The sequence below is a fragment of the Phymastichus coffea genome, unplaced genomic scaffold (genome assembly GCF_024137745.1).
Source record: "Phymastichus coffea isolate CEN01 unplaced genomic scaffold, Cenicafe_Pcof_1.1 PCOF00003, whole genome shotgun sequence".
Lineage (NCBI taxonomy): Eukaryota > Metazoa > Arthropoda > Insecta > Hymenoptera > Eulophidae > Phymastichus > Phymastichus coffea.
The window spans coordinates 1,647,069-1,671,330 of record NW_026706814.1 but is presented as its reverse complement, the minus strand read 5'-3'; the positions used below and the strand labels follow the sequence as shown (position 1 = coordinate 1,671,330).

At 34.9% G+C, this 24,262-nt stretch overlaps 1 protein-coding gene across 1 annotated transcript in view; it reads right to left on the bottom strand.

The window, feature by feature from the left end:
• The window catches only part of LOC131665443 (ubiquitin carboxyl-terminal hydrolase 7), a 957,589-nt gene that overhangs the window by 381,377 nt on the left and 551,950 nt on the right, over positions 1–24,262 (bottom strand). The window contains exon 13 of the mRNA XM_058937325.1: positions 18,182–18,476. Coding sequence (XP_058793308.1) covers positions 18,182–18,476 — 295 coding nt within the window. The remainder of the gene's footprint in view (positions 1–18,181; positions 18,477–24,262) is intronic.

The window sequence follows — 24,262 nt, the reverse complement described above, 5'->3', positions numbered from 1 at the left end:
ACGCACAAAAGGAAACGAAAAATCAAATAAACTTAAATTACCCGCGCTTAAAAAATATTAACGGTCAACGAAACTTGTCGCCCAGTAGGTAACCGCCTTGACAACAAAACGACTTAGCTTAATTACACTAAGCGAAACCGCCCCGCAAAAGATCGCCTTGACGGATCGCTATCTTACATTAATACGCTGGCCGTGTAATTATCAGCAGGTAGCCGACGCGCTAACGCCTTGTCACCTACTTGACTTTTACACCGACGCCGTACCGCTAGAGAGAGAGAGAGAGAGAGAGAGAGAGAGAGAGAGAGAGAGAGAGAGAGAGAGAGAAAGAATAAAAATGGCCTTGACCTTTATGACTGTGCTAGACGTTGGGGAGCCTGGCTGCGCCCTGTGGATGGTGACGCTAGCCGTCGCTGGATCAATTCCTAGCTTCTTCCCCGGAAGCGTTCCTCGCAGAGATGTTGGTAAAGGGCACTGGAAATTTATTTAGTGTGCTTCTCCTCGTCTCTATAGCTTTTGAAAATTAGCTCCTTGCTCCTTGGAGTGGCGTATTGTACTCTACTGTCCGCAAACTTCACCGCAATCGACAGCTTTCTTCGACTTTTCTCTTTTCCCCACTTGACCTACTTATTAGTATAATTGGTTACGCGTCGCGCGCCAGTCTAAACCTGCGTGAGGCACGCACGCCCCTCTCTCTGTCTATCTCTTTCTAACACCTAGCATCGTCCATTCCAGCAGCTTCGGGCCGACTCGGCCTCGCTCAACGATCTCCGACGGCTGAAAACAACGGCCACAAATTAGGCGCATTCCAAATGCGCCCAACGCTGGTCACTATGCCCCACTGAGAGAGGAGAAAGAGGAAAAGTAGTGAGCGAAAGCAAGCGCAACGCTCGCTCTCGTTACAAATTACGCAATGTTTTACTGCTCATCATTTCTATCTTCATTAGGCAAATATTCACTGTACATATCAGCAAATATATTACATACAACAGCAAATATATTGTATCTATCTAATGAGGCCACAAACATGGGCGACAAAACGATACGCAATTTATAAGAAGAATTTAATTTGATATGAGAAGAACTCATCCATTTCACATCGATTTTTGTCGAATCACCTACACTGTTACCTGATTTAATATTCATAAGTACAGTTTAACGATTTTGAAATGATTTTTATAATAAATATCTAATGGTTTAGATTCCATCTTAAAGAGTAGGTCCAGTCATGATGCGTATAAAACTTAATTCTACTACCCTATTATAAAAAAACGATGGGAAGGTGAGTCTGCATATTCGTGACTGTAGGGCATCAAGACTGATGCATACAGGCACTTCTGCAGCGTTCTATGTGGACATAGTTCTTGATATTACAGTAACAATAGCAATAACAATATAATACAATACAAATACGTATATAAATATTCATTTTCTCTTCAGATAGACCAGACATCATGTGAGGAAAGCCAGAAAGTACACTGCCATTCATATTTATTTGCCCATCCAAAGAAAAAATAACATAAAATTCAAAGTTTTATTACTAACGAAGTATTCATCCTATAGACGCCTTTAGGAGCTCATTTTGTAGGTTCTAGCGAGTACTTTAAGGTAAATTTCCTTTCGAATCGATTAATCATTTTTTTCCATGTTTTATCAATACATAAAGGTAGGTAAAAAATCTATAGTAACACTAATTGATTTACCAATACTTTTATTTAATTCTGATGATAATTCTATAGCTGTCAGCCGGCGATTTAGAGTACTTAAGCGAACTATATTATCATCTTGTTTCTTCGTCGTTTCTCTCGGTCTGCCTGCATTTTTTCTTGTGGTCACTGTGCCAAATTTTAAAAACTTTTTTACGTTATAATCAACAGTACGCCGGGATAACTTGAGCGTTTCATCTATATCCTTATTGCTCTTACCGATTTTGTGAAGAACCACGATCTCACTACGGCTCTCTATTGCTAAATTCGCAGTTTTTCCCATGCTGGACTACGGTTGTATGAACGAACTGGCAGTTTATTAACTGAGTTTACCTAGAGTATCATGGTGTCATCGTATGTTTATAAGCGAAGCTGAATTACGCTTGAAGTGAAATGACCAATTCCTAAAGTCTATGTTATTTTGATGATTCCGAAAGAATTCAACGTTGTTGATTCATTGGATATGACTTTATATTACTTATTATTGTAATTTAGAGATGATAAAAACCTTTTGTGATAGTTTTTTTATTGTATTTATGAAAATTCCTAGATTGAGTTTTGCTTCAGAGAACTGAAAAACTATAGAAAATAAAAATACCACAAAGTTTACAATAATCGACTCCAAAATTTAGGAAAAAAAATTTTCCGAAATAAATCAGAGAAAATTTAGGTTGATTTTAGCTACAAGTCACACATTTTTTCCAAGTAAACTTCTTCCGTACGATTCGGTGGTACCAAAATTATAATTCTTGAAAAAAAGTGTTTTTTTTTCAAACGTTTGTAACTTTTCAGCTAATCATGAAAAAATATTCTGCTACCTTGCATTCGAAACCTCTTTAAACAAGCTTTCAAATCCTTTGTTTAGATTTATCATAGAAATTTTTCCTATAAAAATGTTCGGACTTGAAAGTGGGCAAATAATTTTTGATTTTTTACTTACTTTTATGTATTGATAAAACATGGAAAAAAATTATTAATCGATTCGAAAGAAAATGTACCTCAAAGTACTTGCCAGAACCTACAAAATGAGCTCCCAAAAGCTTCTATAGGATGAATACTTCCTTAGTAATAAAACTTTGAATTTTATGTAATTTTTTTCTTTGGATGGGTAAATAAATATGGACGGCAGTGTATATACTAATATTAACCTGTTAACCAGGAAAATCCCTTTCTAATTACGCAACATATAACGGGCGCGTCCTTTTCCACTAAGACGTGTATCAATGACGTATTACCATAGTAGTAGTAAAATATACGTCCCGCCCGTTCCAGGGCGCAATATAAATATCGAGGAGGTATTCATATGTCCTACCTATACCCGATATTGTTTACTTTTGACGTATTTATACGTCCCGCTCGGTTAACAGGTTAATGAAAATTTCTCGATAAAACAAAAAATTTATATACAGTATGTATAAAAAATAATTGTACCCTGAAAAAACTTTCCTTGATCGCATTTTTCGGAAAAATTGTTCAAACAGTAGGTGTAGGGTTAGGACCAATGAAATAATCGATTAACTTAACTTTGACCTGGCGATCGTTTTTGAAAGTTATTTCAAAATCAACTTTTATTAGTGGGTAGTTTGTTTTGTGTACAGTATAATTTGGTATGTTTAAGTAGTTTTTGCTTATGAAGTGCTTATGAAGTTACTTTTTCAGTGTCATCGAACGTTTGGGTTAAAACTGCTCCAAGGCCTGTATTGAAGGCATCGCACTGGATACAGAAAGACAATTCAAGATTGGGGAACGCTAATATTGGAGGCGAGGTTAGTAGCTTTTTAATGAGTTCTAAGGCCGCCACTTGGTCGGGATCCCAAGTAAATTTGACTTTACTTTTTGTTAACCGCAGTAATGGTTCAATTTTGTCGGAAAAGTTGTTAATAAAACGACGGTACCAAGAAGTCATGCCTATTAACGTACGTAACTCTTTGAGGTTTCGGGGCGCAGGGAAGTTTAAGATAGAAACAACTTTTTCCGCGTCTGGGGTTAAGCCATTTTGAGTTAATCGGTAGCCGAGATAATGGACCGAAGGATGACAAAATTCGCATTTTTCCAAATTTACCTCGGGGTTTGCATCAGAGATTTTTATTAGTATTTTTCTAGGATCTCTAGGTGCTTTTCGAAGGTGGTGGTGACTATAATAAGGTCATTCAAGTATGGAAAAACGTAGGGTTCCAAGTCTGTGGTTATTTATGGTCTAAGCTTCGGCGAGGCACAGTGAAAGCTGTAATTTCCTGACTGTCTTTGGCAGGAGGTACTTGATGGTAGGCATTACGTAAGTCAATAGTACTAATGTAGCAGACTGACTGGAGTTTACGAAGGATGCTTTCCATAAAGGGGAGGGGGTAGGCATCTTTCTTAGTAATGGCGTTTATTTTACGAAAATCAATGCATAAACGCCATTTATTGTTAGGTTTACGCACCATTACTACGGGGCTCGACCAGGGACTTGAGGATTTGACTACGTAACCTTTTTCGATGAGTTCATCGAGTTGCTGATTCATGCATTCCTCCACTGGCTTAGAGACCAGGTGATGTTGTTTGATTGGGGCATGTTCTTGAACGTCAATCACGTGCTCTATTAGGTTGGTGACAGCTGGGTGACGAACATGAGGTTTAATATATTTTTCTACCAGCAGTTTTATTTGTTCCTGCTGTATAGGGGAGGCTTCAGACAGCGCGGCTAAAAGTTCTTCCGAGAGTTTTGTTCGTATCGTTGGACCGCAAAACTCGCCGGGTGTGCCTGCTGGTAAGGACCAGGTTGTGCCAGCAAAATCAATTATAAATTCAAAATTATGTAAAAAATCTATACCTAGGATGCAATTATATGTTAGGTACGGTAAGAGGCGGGCTCAAATTATGTGGCAAGATTTGCCGCCTTTAAAATTCAACGCAATTTGGCTTGTTGTGGTAGCTTCTGTGCCATCGGCCATTCATACTGTGGTGGATGGGCCAGAACTATGGTTCGAAGACGAGGACGAAAATGTTCTCTTGCCGAGATAGGTGTGCATCGACCCACTATCTATTAGGCTGCATAGGAGTTGCCATTTATTATGATTGGGAGGTTGAGATGGTTGTCCTTAAGTTTAATTGAAAGAGACGCGCAGTAGGTGCATAAACACGCTATATCCATTGGGGTTATTGGGTCTGAGACGAAGGGGACGACTTCGACCCGGAGGGAAGTCTCCGTCGTTCGCTTTTTTTCTAAAGGTGCTCCATGCAAGATAGATTTTTGCAGGTGCGCACTGTGACATCAGCTGCTTTATACCAATAGCAATGTTTTGATTTAGGTGCTGCGGCAGGTGTGGTTCTATCTTGAATAGTGGTGGTATTCGCGGTCTTAGTAGCAGCTTGGGTTGTAGCTTTGTCCTGAGGCAAGGGTTCCGAGGAGGAAGGCTGTATTGGAGCCGTTTCTTCAGTTTCCTTGGGCTTATTATTACGCCCACGTTTTGCGGGAGTTCCTGCGGGAGATTTTTATCGGCGTAGTTTCTTGCGACGCAGCTAATGCTGTTTTTCTCGAACTTGTGTCCGTGTACGTGTGTTCTGGGAATAGACACGCGGATTTAGGCGGGAATGGTTGATAAGACTGATTAAGAAGAGCCGACAGTTCAAATTCTTAGCTCGCTATTTCTAAATCATCTAATGATTGTACGTGCCGTTTATCGATGCGCCTACGATAGTCCGGATGTAAGTTAGCATATGCTAAATCTAATTGTTCTTCCGGAAAATAAGGAGGCACTACATATCGCATTATGTGTGTCAGGCTCACCAGGAAATCGGCAATCGGTTCGCCAGGAGCTTGTGTTCGACGGCGTGCTTCATCTCGAACCCGTCATTAGAAGTTTGGACCGCTGAAGCGTCGTCGGAAGGCCAGTTGGAAATTTTCCCAAGATTCCCATTCTGGTCTATGTAGTCGAAACCATCGTAATATGATTCCTGAGAGTATTACAGGCATAGCTTGGAGGATGTTTTGGCGCGATAGTTGTGTACCAATACGGCATTCTTCAACACGGCACAAAAACGCCACCACACAATGGTCTCGTAGGCCGCCGAATGTGAGGTTCCATTTCCTTACAATGTCACCGGAATTATTGGAAAATCTTCCCGGGGAAATTGTGTCCCGAATAGGCGTGTACTGAGCGAAATCAAGGGGTAAATGGGGTTCATTTGCCGATCTGATTTCGTTACTTCGCTGCAGGGAATAATTCGGCACCGTATGGAGAGGCGCCTTATTATAAAATAGTGTAGAAGACATGGCCGCTGTATGTAGAGTGGTTGCTAGTATTGCAGGAGCTTGCCTGGGTGAGGCTAGAACGTGTGTTGTAGCTGCCACTGTGTCTAATAGAGAGCGGCGGGTGTTCGCGGCATTCTGCGCTCCTAACGACGCAGAAGCGGACGTTCATCTTTTTTGAGGTTGCTATATTTATTGTGTGATTGCAAGTGTATGTGCGTGGTCTCACTTTCTTTTGCGTCTTGATACGTCTGGATAGGTGAAAGACCTAAACCGTGGACGAATGCGACGGTTTGTGGCTCACGTGTTGAGCGCGGTCACATTCGAGCGTCCGATTGCACGCCGGCGATCGAGGGCTACACTGACGCATAGTGGAATTACCCGGTTGCTGTTCAGCCCCACTCTCAAGGGCAAGATAAGGAGAGGCGATTTGGTTTTTCTCTCTTTGTTTGAGTCTCCCTGATTGGCTGGCCCTGATGAGGCCATATCGTGCTAGTTTTTCGGCTCTATGGGTTGACAGCTTGTTAAGGCAGAGTTCTTCCTCACTCTGCATCGAGTGTAGATCGTTGCGTGTAGTTAGTTACTATAGTTGTGCGTTTTCATTGTTCTGTTCAGGCGCTGTATTCCGCGCGCCTTAGTTATAAGTGTTATTATTGAGTTGCATCGAGCAACTGGTACGTGTGTGTGTCTCGTTCTTCCCTTCGCCTGCGACCGCTTCAAAAGGGCTACAGCAACCATCGGCCTAGCTGAGAGTACGTGCGGTACTCTCTGAGACGTTTCCGAACCCTGGGCAGCCCGATCAGCGGCACTCGGCCCATCTCGAACAGTAGGAGTTGCGTAGTGGGGGCCGTGCCCGTGTCCAAGACGTTGGCACTATACTTCTCCAGGAGACGTCTTCCTTCTCGCACGAGTCGTGCATGCGGCATCGCTCGGTCAGCGTTGTTTAGTGAATGGCCATTCATATAAGGTATCGTTTAGTGGTTTAAAGGCTATGGAGCAATCTGTAAGTAGCATAGCAGATAGTAGATTTTCTTTGTAGTTATAAGTTCATCTCTCTGTATCTTTCTGTTATTAAATAACTTTTATTTACAACCTCACACACCCACCTGCTTCAATTAACTTACCCTTGCCTCTCTCCTTTATTGCAACTAATTAATCGTACAGATTAAACAGCGGGGAAGCATTGATTCTTGATCGTTTATGTTTTCTTGAAATGGGGGACTCCTTATGACATTTCCCCGCAAGGTCGATAACTCTGTCGTAGGGTGTTCGGTATGCTGTATAAATGAATTAGCAGCTGAGTGTGAGTGACCTAAGGGTGGCGATGCCACTTGTGATTGTGAGAAACCTTGTGAGAAAGTCACGCTTGTGGTGCCCATGGTCGTTGAGTGTCTGTAAAATATGTGGCTCGAGATTGATGACCTATCATAGCGACTTGAAGGTGTCGAAAAGTACGGGGAGGGGGGTTGAAGTGGTGTGAGGCACAGAGTTTTGGGTCTGTCCCAGTGATACAGGAGGGACTCCTAAAAGAGTAGCGCGCCTATAACGTTGCTCTTCGAGGGAGCCGCTCGGTTGTAAGTGTAGTGACCTAAGTGCTACGGCTACTTCTGAGTCACTCAGTGATTCTACCCAGCCTATCACACTGTAGGGATCTGTATTTCCTGCAAGCATTTTTAGCAAAGGATTACTAATTTCGAGAAAATTTAAGTAATTTTTATATGAATCTAGGGCTAATTCCTTGTGAATTGAGGTCTTGCTAACTGCTTGGGAAAGTTTTACCCCAATTATGAAAATTGCTAAATACAAGAGAATAACTTCGAAAATTTGTAGAAACCTTGTAATCAATTAATTTGGATTTATTTTATGATAATTATTGCTAATAATTGTAGATTAATATGCCTAAATTTATTGATTAATTGCTAGTTAATGTTAGTTAGCTTATGGACAAATGATTGGATACAATAAATTTTTGCATATTACTATTGGATTAGAATAAAAATTTAATCCGCTTAAAAAATAAAAAACAAAGGAAATTTGTTATACAAAATTACTTTATATATAATAATTACAATATTTAATATTTAATTGTAATATTTAGCAAATTGTACCTGTAACTTTTTAGTGGCAATGTCCAGTTCAGTATGTTACTTGTAAGTTATAGGAGAGAAAGAATTTGCTATATATTTTGAAATTGAGGCACGATAGTTCATTTAAAGCACTATAGCTTGTTTTGGTTTTTATAATTGCTAGGAAAATTCTAATGGCCCTTAAAGGTTTGCTAGGTAATGACTGTAGAAGAAGTATATTAGTCAAATCTACTAATTCTATAGCTGTATTTATACAATAGCATTGCTCCTATTAATGCTATCTTATTGTTGATTCAGGTTAGCCAGTAATACTCAGGTTTTTAACTATAAAAATGTCAGGTTGAATATTATCCTGTATTACATTTATAAAGCTTATCAGATTTGCCCTGTTTTAATAATTATTAATAAGTAATAACTGCAAATTGATCAGGTATGCCAATCATGTGCAACTTAAGTAAAAGTGAATTTTTTTAAATTAGCATTTAACTGTAAATTTGTAGCTTAAGGCAAAAGCAAAAAAGAATAACAAATGAGCAATATTAGTTATCGTCTAGTACACCATTAAGTATTAGTGTGTATTTAAGGATTAATAACTTTAATGCCAATTTGTAAATAGTTCATACAATCAAGGAATAAAAGAAGTAACTGTATGATATTGTGCCTTACTATTTATAAATTAGGTAATATTAGTTCATTTGTTAATTGATTATGGTCACAAAGATTGTTTATTTGATTTAAAATATATTATTTAAGTAAATTTTCAGTAACAATATTAAGCAAGGGCTGGGTTAATATTGATTTGTTTAATTGGACCTACTTAAGCCCAGTAGTATTTATGGAATTTTCTATATAGTTGTTAAACTGTGTTAGAATTAATGTAGACAAATAAAGCATAATATTTGCAATTTTGACAAACAACTTTGTGCAACTGTAATTAAAAAAAAAAATACTTGATTTATATTTTTTGTTGTTGTTTTTAGTAACAACCCATGTTAATCAAAATTCATGTTTTAAGCTTAGCTAATTTATTAAAATATAATTTTTATGTATAGTAGGCACGGATTACTAAATTATTTACCAAATTATATTTGTATTTCTAGTCTAATCACGCCAGGAAAATTAATTATTATTGTGCGTTTTTGACAGATACTAAAAATTATTCCGTAATTACAAATGCCTCGTGTATTTAAAAAATAATAAGGGTTAAATTAAGCAAGTACTTCATAATTATATGCTACTTAAAGTAGAGGAGTTAGTAAATTAAATAAAAGTGAGATAATAATACAATTTACTCAGCTGTTAATTAGTTCCAGCGGATGTTGGATTTATTATAATTATTGCAGATATTGGTCCACTTTTGATTATTTCCGATCTTGTGATTCTACGGGGGTTAAACATTTATTGTTTATTTAAAACAATTTGTTTTATCTGTAAATAATGTATACAGGCAAAGGGTATAAGTAAGGCACGAAGGATCTTTTAAAGTGGCTGTTCAAATCTTTGTGTCAAGCACTAGTGATTGATCGGCTGTCGTCGGATCGCTTCGGCTATGATCGGCTGGCTTATATATGTATTCTAATATTCCTTAGTTTGATTTTTATTAATTTGTAAATTTCGTAATTAGTAGAATAAAATTACGACAATTTTAATAAGTCTATAAAAATTATTTTTAAATCACTGGTAAATTACTACAATTAATTTATAATTTTTGGTAGTAATACCTTACTGGAAAAACGAAAATTATTGTCAAATTTCATTTTCTCTTCCGTGTAATATATGAATACTTGTGTCAAAAACAAAATTAAAGTTTGTAAGGCATATTAATTTATTTTATGCATTATCTAGAGGATATGCAAAGGTTTTGTTTTATTAGCCAACTTTGGTATTATTTTTTTTTAATTGAATAATTGAATAATTATTATAATTTGAGAATTTGAAAATTAATTGAATAATTATTATAATTTTTGACGGTAAACGTCATATTAGCGCTAATAGCCTAACCTAGTGATTGCCCGCGGGGGCAGCACCTACCGGGAGACGAAAAACGTAATGAGGGAATTCGGCACGCGACGAGGCAGAACGCGCGCGATTGAAAATGAACCAGTATGGAATTAGCTACCGATATGGAGGCCGCAAAAATCGAGGCTCGTAACCTGATCGCCTGAACGCACCGCGTGATTGTTGTCGCCGAGTTATCCAGAGAGTGCTGACCAGAGTCTGCAAACACGGTGTCCTCCCCTGCCACCACGAGTATGTGTGAAGTGTTTCGCCATTGAGGGCGAAACCGTGCGCGCGCAAGTTCGCGACCTAAAAGTAAGGGATAACAAAAGACTTTATCCGAACGCGTTGTGTGTGCTAAGTTTCGTTCGCTGCCGAACGCTCGTCATTAAGGTAAGCTGGCCAGCTTAACCTCGCGACCGCGATTGCATGCCTGATAATTTTCCGTACTCGAAGCAAAGCGTGCATGTAATAGCTCTGCTAACAAAGAGCGGCGAGCGATCCGACACTGTATGTCGTTGCCGTGCGAGCGCGGTATGTAAACATAAACACGCGGGCCGAATGTAATGTAACATTCAGAAGTAATAAAGAGTTTTCGTTTGTGATATTAACCAGTACTTTTGACGTGTTTATTCCGTATTAGTAGATTTGTTGGTTGACTGACACCCATTCCCTCTTGCTCCCCGACTTTCGTATTTGACATAGGTAATTACGCGCGCCCATCTACACGATCGTCCGAATAAATTAATTAAACGGTAGCAACCCCGTTACAAATTCTATCGAGAATATAGAATATCAGAAAAAAATTTTTTGATATTATTTATGTAGGCCGTAATAACAGGTGCCTAATATGCATTAATAACTTAAGACTAATAACAAAATGAAAAATTTAAACTTTGAAATTAGGCACACGTACAATGAAATAGGTACACGTACGCTAACACGCTATTATGTACTCTTCTTTGCACTATTTACCTAACTCTTAATTTCGCTGATGTGTAATGCAGTACAATGAATAGACGTGAAATTACTGGTTAACAATAAGTTGTGCAGTACTCACTTTAGGCTGCAGTAGATTCGATATCTTTATTCAATCTAAATTTTCTATCGTCAAATTAGCAGCTTCCACATTTAGCGACGTGATTTTGGTAAAATTTCAAATCAGGCACGGTGAGCACGACCAAGCTATGGTGCTTTTAAATAATTGCACTTCGATTCTAGGAAAATCACGGAAAAAATCTACAAAATGATTCAAGGACACAGAACTATACGTCTGTATTAAGTAAAAGGCATCGGCAAACTCCGGCTAATTCTTCCCCTCTCTCTTTCTCCTAGTCGTAACTTTTCGTAGTCGCAATATAATTTCGATTTCGATGATTTTTGTGTTTAATGTTAACTCTCTCTATCGTATCAATCCGTATACAGGCTTGTCTCTGTCTATTAGGCAAGTTGAGTGTGATGTGCCGTCCTTTTCTATCTATTAAGCTATCTCTTTCTATTTAACATAGGCACAGATATAAGTGGGCGTGGCTAATGCAGCATATGAATCTGTATATCAAGCAGCATTTTAATTGCTATCTCACTCATGATATATTAGATAGATTTTACAATTATTTTTGATAGATAATTGTGAGAAGATAATTTCAATCTTTTAACATACACTTCTCCGGCAAATATTAATACACTTTTACGTATTTTTGATATCACAAATATTCAGTATTAATTGTGTACGCAGATCAAATAACAAAAGCTACCCTATATTTGTATAGGCAAAAATCAAGAAAATATTTTACTTACGCTGGTAACATGAAAAAAATTTACTATACATTCACGCAAAATTAAGCAATTAATTACGCAAAAATAAAATACATATTAGATGTATTTTTTGAACGCTCTTCTTGATTTAATCGACGTGTCTGAGTTGATTGCTCCATAATTCCTTATTTTCTTTCTTACAATATATGTTTAAGGCAGCGTTGGTTAGTTTCTTCTTCTTGAAGTGAACAGCCTTTATTGGTATGACGACTTTTGGAGGAGGTTTTGAAAGAATAGCAGGTTATAATAATTATTTATTAATAGTACCGCTGGTGCTCATCGCGTAACAGCACATGAAAAAAAAAAAAAAAAATTGATAACTAAATTATTTTACAATTCACTGCGCTAGTGCAGTTCGGAGTATGGAGAGCTGTCGCTGGCCTTTCCTGGACCACCTTGCAGTAATTCACCGACTGTTATTATTATATATTAAACAGCCCGTTACACATTTAAAAGACTTTTTAAAGGACTCATGTTTTCTACATTGTACAAAAAGATTGGTAGTGATTAGGTTTGATTTCTCTTGTTTGTTATTTGTCTTATTTCTTCACTTTCATTTTCGCAATTTTCTTGAAAAATCTCCTTTTTATTTTGGCTTAGCTAGTAATCGGTTAGTTGTATTTGTTTCCTTTTATTGGGATTTTCGTTCTCTGGGCTCATTCGGGATCTTTTTTGAAATACCATTTTTCATTCTTACTTACTTTTTAACGGACTGGACGAGACATCCCTTCACTGTAAGGCCATAAGGTCGTTCCTGTAGATTTAAATTCAAGTTGGCGATCACTTCACCTGTTTTTCTGATTAATACTTTGTTTTGCTTTTATAACAGATCACACTGTAAACAAGTCTACTCTTTACGGAAAGCAAACGTGAACTGATTTCAGCTGATGAAGGCAAAAATAAATCTGTGAGAGATGATCTAACGAAGAAGGACGTTGAGGTCTAATCTTATCGAATTCACAAACATTCTCCTATAATTATTTATACAGAGCTGAATGCTATACTTCAACTTTCAACAGTTGACAGTAGTAACTCTCTGGATATATTCCTGCAGTCATCAATAATACACCGAGTCATATCCTCTCTCGTTGTCGGTAGATAAAAAATATTCTTCAAGTAGTCTTACAGAAAAAATCAGGATGCCAAAGATTTGGCCTGGAGCACGAGTTAACATTACTTCCGATTCCTATTCACCGATAAAAAAAAATGGTGATTTAAAATTTTCGAACGATTCTGCTCCTGTGATCAGACGCACCATCTTGTTGTAACTACATACACTTTCTAGTAAAAAGATCAACATTCTTCAAGAGAATTGATAGTTTAGGACGTAAAAATCTTAAGTATCTCCTAGAGTTCACATTTCCTTCAAAAAAATATTGCCCGATCAAATAAACGGTCACATCAAACAATAGTGCTCCAACGATTCTGATGATCAATTGCACGGTACCAATGTGGATTCTCCATAAACTAATAATAAGAATTATGTCAATTGAACTGCACGGTCTTATGGAAAGTTGCTCTATCAGAAAATAAGATATATCTTTAAAAATGTGGATCATGATGCAACTGTACGTAAGCCTAATTACAGAATGTTAGTCTTCGTTATAAGTCTGAAGATGTTAATTTTTGAGTTAAGGTTACGTGATAAAGGTGAAATCTGTGAAATCTAAGAATTTTTTAAGGCGTAGATCTCGAGATGCCAATTTGTTGTTTAATTTGTCTTAATGAAATATCAGAATTTACATTTATTATCGCTAAAACAACAAGAACTCGTAGATCATTCTGATTATGATAGCACGTCTACGTTGTCTCGTTATAGATGATTGGTTTTTCACACAGCGTTCAATTCTGGGAATAACAACGTCATCAAGTTATAATGATGTCATCATGATACTTCCTATCAGGATAACGCCTCATGTACAGTGAAGCTAATGTCTAATAATTTCTATGACACTCCCGAAAAATAACTAAAATCTACAATCTCATTTCCTGAATAATCTGACATATTTACTGAACATCTGATATCTCTAGATACTCTTCGAAAAACTCTTGAGGAAAATTAGAAAAATTAAGGTCTATGATAGTAGAAATTATAGACAATTATTCGAAACTGTTGAAAGAAAATCGACAATTTAATACAATTGAACACAAACTTTTACGATTTCGCACAATGATTTACAATTCTTTACAATTTCTTCCGATTTTTTACAACCTTTCACAAAAAAAATTTTCCAGCAGTTGTGTCTTCTATGAGAATTTTTTTAGAAAATAAACTAGGTACCTACACACCTACACAGAAAACAATTCAAATAAGTTTTCTTCGATATCTCCGGTTAGTGAAGAGCAAACTGATCATTTAAATTGACTACTATAAGATTTATTCCTATTATTAAAAAGAATTCTGATGTACCGTAATAGTAGAATTTTTTATTTCAAAAGAATAATAAATATCCACAAAATTGATAATAAGCATGTTTCAGTGTAAACTTGAATACTGAAATGATGATCGTGAGTATACACCTTTACTTTCCAACAATTTTGTTAACTATTTTAACTATTTTGAATTCCAATCACAGCGGGATCTTTTTGTATGAAGACGATTCTTTTGTGAAAACAGACAGTGAGCTTGTCTGATACTTTCAAAATAGTTATTTATTATTTTCAAATACGGATTATTAAAAAAAAACCAGAAAACACATAATAAATATGCCCGGAATCTCAAATCTTTCCTGATTGGCTGGGCTCTCGAGTCTTGCCTTTACCGACTGGATCATATTGGGATCCGAAAATATCCCTAGTTACGAGAGGTGGTCAATTAGTCTTTATAAAATCCAAGAGATGCCGCTCGTCACGCTTAAATTATGATGTTTTTGGCAAGCAACACTACTAACTAGATATCGTACAAAGTTTCAGTTCGATTCATTAAGTCTTTTTTTGTGAGCGTTGGTTGAACAAAAAGTTATTGGTTTTTTTGAAATATAAAAAAAAAAGAGTTTCGAGCGGTGCTAAAACATTTTCATCTGAAAAGCCTTACACCAAAAGAAATCACAGTTGAGTTGAACGCCGTTCATGGTAAGTCTGCCCCTGTGTTTCAGACTGTTTATAACTGGGTAAATGAATTTAAACGCGGCCGTACAACAACAAAAGATGAACCTCGTTCAGGACGGCGCGTAGAAATGAGTACGCACGAAATGGTCAACAAAATCCATGATATGGTGTTGAGTGATAGAAGATTAAAATTGCGAGAATTAGTTGAGGCCACAGGGATATCAAAGGGTACAATCATTTCAATTTTGCATGAACAATTGAAGATGAAAAAAATATCAGCAAGATGGGTTCCGCGTTTGCTCACTGTTGAAAACAAACGAACCCGCGTGGTCACTTCTGAGGCTCTTTTGGCACGCATACGTCGTAATCCAAAAGGCTTTTCGCATCGACACATAACTGTAGACGAAACATGGGTACACCACTACACTCCTGAAACCAAAGAACAGTCCAAACAATCGATTACCGCAGGAGAACCAGCCCCAAAGAAGGCAAAGACAGTAAAGTCAGATGGCAAGATTATGGCCACGGCTTTCTGAGATGCGTATGGAATCATCTACATCGACTACTTGGAAAAGGGCCAGACCATCACTAGACAATATTATGCGTCATTATTAGGTTAGCAGAAAGAAAAAATCAGAGAAAAACGTCCACACTTAAACAAAAAAAATGCTTCTTCAAGACAATGCTCGAGTTCACACGTGTGCAGTTTCGATGGCAAAAATTAACGATTTAAAGTTTGAATGAATTGACCATCCACTATAGTCGCCTGATTTGGCTCCCAGTGACTTTTTCTTATTTCCTAACCTCAAAAAATGGCTTGCCGAACAACGATTCACGTCGAATCAAGCAGTCATCGCCGAAACAAATGCCTATTTTGAGGGTTTTCAGAAATCATATTTTTTTGATAGCTTAAAAAAACTGGAAGGCCGCTTAATAAAATGTATCGACCTTCAAGGAAATAATGTTGAAAAATAAAAGAAATTACATACGCAAAACTTTTTTTTCCTTCTTTTTGTAAAGACTTATTGACCCCCCTCCCCCCCTTTATACGTTCTCACTGTAACCCCTGGACATAGGATATTCTATCAATAACGAAATACAGGTATTGGTATAAGCATTAATGAACGAAAATAATTATTTACACATTGAAATTTTTTTCTTCTCATCCGTTGAACAAACTACGTAATAATTTTTAGCGATGAAGTATATGAATTGATATGGAGAAGTGTAATAGTTGAGGGAAGAAATTTTCCTGTTTTAAGATAAAAGTCAACTCAACTACGACGAAGAATGAACTGATACGAATGCTGAGTAAAGAAAAGAAGTTAACTACCAATTAGACAATTTGACCTTTCTATCTCGAGCTATTATAATACTTTGACCCTCATTACTGAATTTGGAATAAAAAATAGAGAATCCTCTTGAAACAACAAAGTTTAACTTCAAAAGACCTTGAAAATAACTTTTGGGGTCAAATCCAAGATTATTATTGTCTTGCCTTCTAGAAAATTCATGAAATATTTTTTGACAGTTCTATGAAATAATGCATTTCCAACTTGTTTTTTACAATAATATTTTGCGCAGCGTAAATATATAATAAATCCATTTCACGTTAATAAAAAACATTTTTAATAAGTCCATTTAAACTTGAAAATCTTTCTTTCTCTCGTAATCTTCCGAACAACACGTTAAATCAATTAAATTAAATTAACGCTCCTGTGATATTTTAGGTTCGAAGATTGTTTTTTAATCTGTATCGAATGAATTGTTGCAAATCAAAGAATTAGTTATCACTCACTGAATTATTAGTGGCTTGGAATTATTTCTATTACAGTTAGCATGTATTAATCAAAACTTAACCTTGTTGCTCACTTAAAACACTAACCCTAACACAACTATTACTAACATCGAGTCCTGATATTCGAGGTAGTTATTGTGTATTTCGGTTCTCTTCAAAACATCATTGGACTTTTCTATAATTTATATTCATTGTTTGAAGTTGTAGGTCTTTTTCTATCTGCTGATTTTGCCACTTCATTCTTTATCTTTAGCCATGTTGATATTCTTTTATTATTAGTTGTTGCTTGGTTAATCGTTGTTGGAATGCGTCGCGCAAAAGTGTTAATATTTTTTTATATTTACTGTTGCTTTTAAATGGTTAATTATTCTAGTGTAATCATTATAATAAGCGATATTATTTAAGCTAAGTAATACTGCGTCAATTTTCAGCATCTCTTAGCTACACATGGGCTTCGCAACCGCTTGCTTTTCAAATAGTCCGAGTGCAACTTACATAGCCCTACAAAAAAAAATTGTCAGTCCCAGAAACGTGGCCAAGGTACTCAAAAATTTATAAAAAAATTATAAAAATATTTATAAAAAAATATACTAAAAGTATAGTATCTTGGGTTTTTTCGATGGCCAATTCCAAATTAAGCGTCAGTATTATCCCGTGAGGTTATATTTAAGATCAATTCAATGTCAGTCCGAGATCATGGATATAAAACTATATCATAGTTCACTACATTTAAATCTGTTTGATGTACGTGTAATGCAATAAAATACCAATAAAAATTTAAACGTATTACTTTTTTTTATTATAACGACCTATTTTATTGTCAAATGATCTACGAAGTGGATTACGTTTTCGCTTTTTTGATGTTGATGGTAGATCTCGTTTTAACGATCAACAGTAATCCGGTAACATATTTATATCCCATCTTTCTTGGTACCTGCGCTCCATTTCCTTGATATATTGGTGGAATCTCTTCTTATTCTTCGCAGTTATCACCTAGATTTTCTGAAAACTCATCTATATAGGAGTATAAAAAGTATAATTTTAGATTGATTAAGCACCCTTGATTTTTACAACTATTTGCCAAATTTAATACTATTTGTTTGTAATTTGGGCTCTTATAATTTCCAAGAAAATTTTCAATACCGTCCTTGAAACATTATCATGCTTCTTTCTCTGTATGATTCATTTTTGTAACAACAATTTCATTATTTATTATCTTACAAGTTTAAGGGTTATCAAAGATTCCTTCATTTATTTTAACATCATTTAATTTTGAAAACAGATTTCGCATATACTTAAAGCAACTACCATCTTTGTCCACATGCAAAGTATACTATCCGAATACATGTTGCCTAATTTTCAAAACTACCAGATAGATGAAAATCACTAATCTTTCTCTCTGCGTTCCTCTAATTTAATTCTTATAAAAACTGTAGTTTATCTAATTATAGAAATTATATGTTATGTGTGAATGAATACTTAGTATTAAAAATATACTCACGAACTTTCGAAGTGACTGGCATATAATGATGGCCACAATAATAAATTTTTTTTTGTTTAGGGTCATACAGTTTGAAGAAAAGCAATACATCTGTATCTTTATCAAATGGAGGTAACGTTGTCAAACCAGAATCAGGTGCTGCTAATTCAACAAATACATTCCATGGATTTCCGCTTTCAGCACAGTCAGTTATTGGCTTTTGAAGATCCGTTTCAGATTCAATCAACGTAGGTCTACATGTTTGATTTGATCTTAAGCTAAATGGCCACACCCGAATTTGCTCGATTGAATATTTCTGTGAAAATATAAATAATAAATATTCAAAATAAATTTATTCTTTACATTTTGCAGTGAACTAATATTAGTTGAAATATAACAAATCATATATTGAAATTTCATCGTAATTAATAACGTTACATTCAGAAACATACGTAGATCCAAATGTGAATAAGAATTGAAGTTATACAAAATAAAACACATATAATGTATAATCTGTAATCTTTTTAGAATATCACGGAAACCTAATATTGGTATATTATTTTAAGAAAATAAAAATATTAGTATTTTCAAGAAAATAATGACAAAAGAGTAAAATACCTATTCCGTCTCTAGTTTATATATGTTGCTTTCATTAACTACTACATTTGTAAAAAATAATACAAGTACAGCAGGATGTTACGTGCAAATTTTTTGAGATATTACTTACATATTCATGAGAATGTTATAAATAAGATGAGCTGTTAATTAAAGATGTAAGACTTGTATTATTTTATGATCTTCAATAATGTCAAAAAGAATTTTTTTTTCATAAAATAGATAATAATAATTTTCTAAAGAAAAGGTAAGCAGTCATCCAACCGTCGACAGAATCTATACTTTTAGCGCTATTACAGCATTAGATAATCGGTTTTTTGTTATGGCATGCACACACATGCGTTGTTGTCTGCTGGAAAAAAAGAAGGTGGTTAAATGTAGGGACCAAGACGAGTTTCGTGGCTGATAAAGGGCACTGAATACACCAAAATGCTTTTTGTATATTTTTAGCTGTTGAATAGGAATTTCGATGGCGAATTGCTAAAAAATCAGTAGTTAATTAGATATTAATAATTTAATTGTTTAAATCGTCATAACTTGTCGCAACAGTTATATCGGTTTTGCACCCCTTCATTTCTGCTCTCGCATTACGCATTTTATTTGTACTAAAATCGGAATATCTCGACTTTTCATAAATATTATTTAATTTGTTTCATCATTCTGGAATTTTTAGATATCCTAACCAAAAGTGCAGAAAATACTGTTTTTTACAGTTTTTGGACGTTTCTTATATCGTGAATTTTCATTCTATAGCAAATTTCAAAACTGCATTGGAAAAAAAAATCTTCTATTTCAAAATGCATTACTTCATTTATTGATACCGATTATTTCAAACAGAGATATCGTTCATTAAAAACTCGAAAATTTAAGTTTCATGTATAGACGTGGTATATGTGTTACGTCCAGACAAAAAATGTTTTTTTCTCTTCTTGCTTTTAAAGAGATACTTTTCGTTTCTAAGCATTTAAAAGCAATTACAGACAAATTTGAACATATTCTAGTTTGTGTTACCGTTTAACTCTATTGCTTAGTATGCCATCGTAGTTAAATGACTATTCGCTCACTCATCAATAAGGTTTTTTCATGCTAGTTTCATACAATCACCTCTGTTTTTTCCAATCAAACTTATACCTCAACATATTCATTCATAGAATCGGGCACCCTTCCCCTTAACCTGTTAACCGAGTGGGACGTATATTTATATATTCATGAATTTTAAGATTAACTACTGCCGGAATTCAATTCGTGTGAATCTAAGCTACAAAAATAGTTAGAATCATTACAATATATTAACCTGTTAACCGGGGAAATCCCTTTCTAATTACGCAACATATAACGGGCGCGTCCTTTTCCACTAACAAGGAAGGTACCCGAGGTGTACCTCACCGATTTTCTTGAAATTGTGATATGTTGTAGAACATCAAAAAATATTCGACGCGTATTTTTTTATACGTGCCCATAAGCCCATTTAAGGGGTGAAACCCACCCTTGAAGTTCACCCCTAAAAACAAATTTTTTTAATTTCTCGAATACAATTCGTAATTTTTTACTGAAACAAAGTGGGTAACACTTGTTATTGAAAAGCACATATTTATGCATTGTTTTTAGTCATCAGACTCGTAACCCCCGTTTTTTATTAATGAAAAACTATATTTGATGACCATTTTTTTCACTATGCACATTCCAAAATCTGTTAAATCTTGACAAAATTAATTGTTTTATGCACAATAATCAAAAATAAAGTTGACCTGTTCCGGCATTTTCAAAAAAAAAATCCCTTGAGGGGGTGAGCTACCCCTAACATTTATACTATTATATTTCATTATTCCATTACGATATCATGGTGTAAATCTCTTGGATACTATTAAAATTGTTAAGTCGTTGATGTAGTTTGAAATTTTCTGAAATCAGCCCTTACAAATGAATTCATCCCTAAAACTCAATCTCAAGTATTATTTTTTCATTACTTGAAAATACCCTAGGACTATTCAGTGGCGTAAAACGTGTAATAATATTAGTTCACATCCTTGGTATTGAATTAGAATTCTTCACCCCACTAATGTATCAACCCCTATTTTTCAATAAAAAAATGACACCCTTTTCCATATGAAAATACTAGTTTCTTGAGTTTGACGAAAAAAATTTTGGCAGTATGCACAATATTCAAATACGAAATCGACTGTTCTCACCTTAATAAAAATAACCTATAATAAGGGGTGTACCAGCCCCACAGGAGATATTGTCGTATCTCTATGATTTTATTCTTTTTCTATGGGACTTTCAAAAGTAATAAAAAATTAATGATTCAAAGTACAAAAAAATTTTAAATTTAATATTTCAATAGTTTCGAGTTTTAATGTTACTTTTTATAATCCTGGCAATAATGATAATCATTAAAAAAATGTTTCAAGCATAATGATTACTTACATCAAGAGCATCTTACAATTGCTGAGTTAGAGCAACCAGGAACTTCATAACGCTCATTACAATCATTACCAAAACTAAAATCTACGGGGTTATCAAATTTATCTGGCTTTGATTCAACGTAGCCACTTTTATACCATGAATATTTAAATAGGTTATTGTATCGAGGAGATGACAATTGATTATGTACCAAGGATTGGAGTTTTATAATGTTATTTCTTTTATGAAGTTCTATATCCTCATTCATTAATGTTACACTGTCCTCGAAGCGACGGACGTAATTTTTCCACACTCGGAAGCCGAAAGCATCTAGTGGCTGAATTTTGCCTGTTGTTCCTTTTGGAATTATTTTTACATCAACAATTTTGTTTGGAGGTGCTGCTTCCTTTACAGCATCAGGGCAATGCCCACTCCACGAATCAATTAATAAGACACTTGAATGCCCAACATTGGGAAAATACACATCCTTCAGCCATGTTTTGAAATGTTCTGTAACCATTGAAAAAACTCATTTTTATTCACATGACATAAGTTAAAAACTGTAATCATCAATAATAAATATCATACCTGAAGTCAGTTTGCCAGAAGCGGAAGGCATCACGTAAATATTTGATGGCTTGAATAATTTGGATTCTACTACCGGTCCAAAGGTTCCTTTACTTTCTTTTAAAACAATGAATAATGGGGAAAGCAGTCTCCCATCACCTGAAATAAGTGGTTGAATTGTGTAACTGTGAGTCGTCGAACTTACAGATTCTACAAGACATTCAATTTGCTTTTCGCCTTCAATAGCTAGTGTTCTTCCCGAGTGCATTTCAATTTGAAATCCACTCTGATCTGAATTGTAAATTGATTCCAAACCTTTGCTTTTAATTATTTTTTTCACATCTGAAACAAAATCATCAGCTGTTTTTTGTAAATATTCTCTCCCTTTAACAGTCTTTTTTGTTACGAATTTATTTATCTTTCTGCTGACTATTCTGTGAGCCTTTTTAAAATTTTGTAGCCAATGACGTGACACTTTAAACCTTATATCTTCATGTCCAACGATTTTCTGAGCTTGTAATGCCCATTTTTGTAAATCTCTATCGTGAATTATATAACCGGCATCGGAAGCCGACTAAAAATTATCTAATACAAATTTATTGATTCTTCCAATTTTTTCTTTATAAGTGCCTCCTTTATTCAAAGTATGCGCCCATCGTTTCAACTGTGTAATTGATTGGACTTTTCGAAATCTATGCTGCACAGTTTGCAGAGCGAGATTTTTCGTAACTCCGCTTCTCCAATAGTCCACAGCTTTTCGTTTGTAATCCCAAGATAGATCTTCTGTATCCGCTGTACATACTAGTGAGTGTTCATCAACATCCGCTGACCAGATTTTATCAATATCTTCAACAATATGCATTTCAGTATCCTTAAATGGTTCTTGAAAAGCTAATGTAGATTCCACAATGAATTCTGGATCCTCAAAGTTATTTATACAATCAAGTAATAGTTTTTCTATATTATCCTTCAAAGCAATTTCATCTTTAGTAATGGGACTTTCTTGTATATTCATAGCTTGAAAAGATAATAATAATAATTGTATAACATTTATAGGATTAATAGTCATTTTTCCAATACCTAGAAATAATAATTATTATTTGTTTTTTATATGATGAAATCCGAAGCGCATTAATTTGAATATTTTTTTACAAAGTCAGGCAATAATTTTTAATATCATTTAAATCAACATTACACTGACAATTACGTATCAATTTCATTTCTAATTTCTTCGAACGATAATTGAATATTGAAAATTCCAAAATTTCTTGTTCATCTTTGATCCCTCACCAATTCTGGAAAAAGACCACATAAAAATATGAAGTATTGCATTTTATAACTCTTTATAAGCTATATCTAAATCAATAATTAAAAAATTATTTTCGTCAAATACGATGTGAGTATGAAAATTTTTGAGCTTTTTTCTTCGGAAAAATATTTAATTCAAAAATGTAGAGTAAAAAAAATGATGAAAATAATTTTTTATGGTTTCTTTAGATAGGGCTTGTAAAGAGCTGTAAAATAGAGTACTTTCAATTTCTGTGCGTTTTTTGAAAAATGGCGAGGGCATGTATACAATATCTATCAATTACCGCGTTAAGAAATTTTACGCAAAAGGAAATTTTACTTACAATCAGGAAATAAGTATTGACCAAAAATTATATGGTAGAATTAATATGTACGAATTCCAAAATACTATGTTATACTTTGATGAAATTTGAAGTTTGAAATTTGGTTGCACATTTATTGGATTCCAATGTAATTTCTTGTAAATTCAACAAACACTGCACTCACAATTAATATACTGATTCAAACGAGCTCGATGAAGCTCTGACTAAAGACTGATGATGAGAGGTAATATCGAGTATTCGAGTGTTGTTTTGGCGAGCTGATTGTGAGTTCAAGAGTGTGATCGCATCGTCGAAAAAGGTCTTATCTATCCAAAACATAGCAAGACGATAATTTAACCGTTGAGGTTTTTCCCACCGTCCGATCTCGACAACAACAACAAGAAAATGATAAATTTAATCTTATCTTGTTATTTTAAGCTGTTCACTTCTCTTAATTTGTTTTCCAAGCGTTTATACGTTTATTCTTCGTATGCATTTATTCGATAATTAGTTAGTTCTTCTTGCTTTGAATCATTAATTTTTTATTACTTTTGAAAGTCCCATAGAAAAAGAATAAAATCATAGAGATACGACAATATCTCCTGTGGGGCTGGTACACCCCTTATTATAGGTTATTTTTATTAAGGTGAGAACAGTCGATTTCGTATTTGAATATTGTGCATACTGCCAAAATTTTTTTCGTCAAACTCAAGAAACTAGTATTTTCATATGGAAAAGGGTGTCATTTTTTTATTGAAAAATAGGGGTTGATACATTAGTGGGGTGAAGAATTCTAATTCAATACCAAGGATGTGAACTAATATTATTACACGTTTTACGCCACTGAATAGTCCTAGGGTATTTTCAAGTAATGAAAAAATAATACTTGAGATTGAGTTTTAGGGAT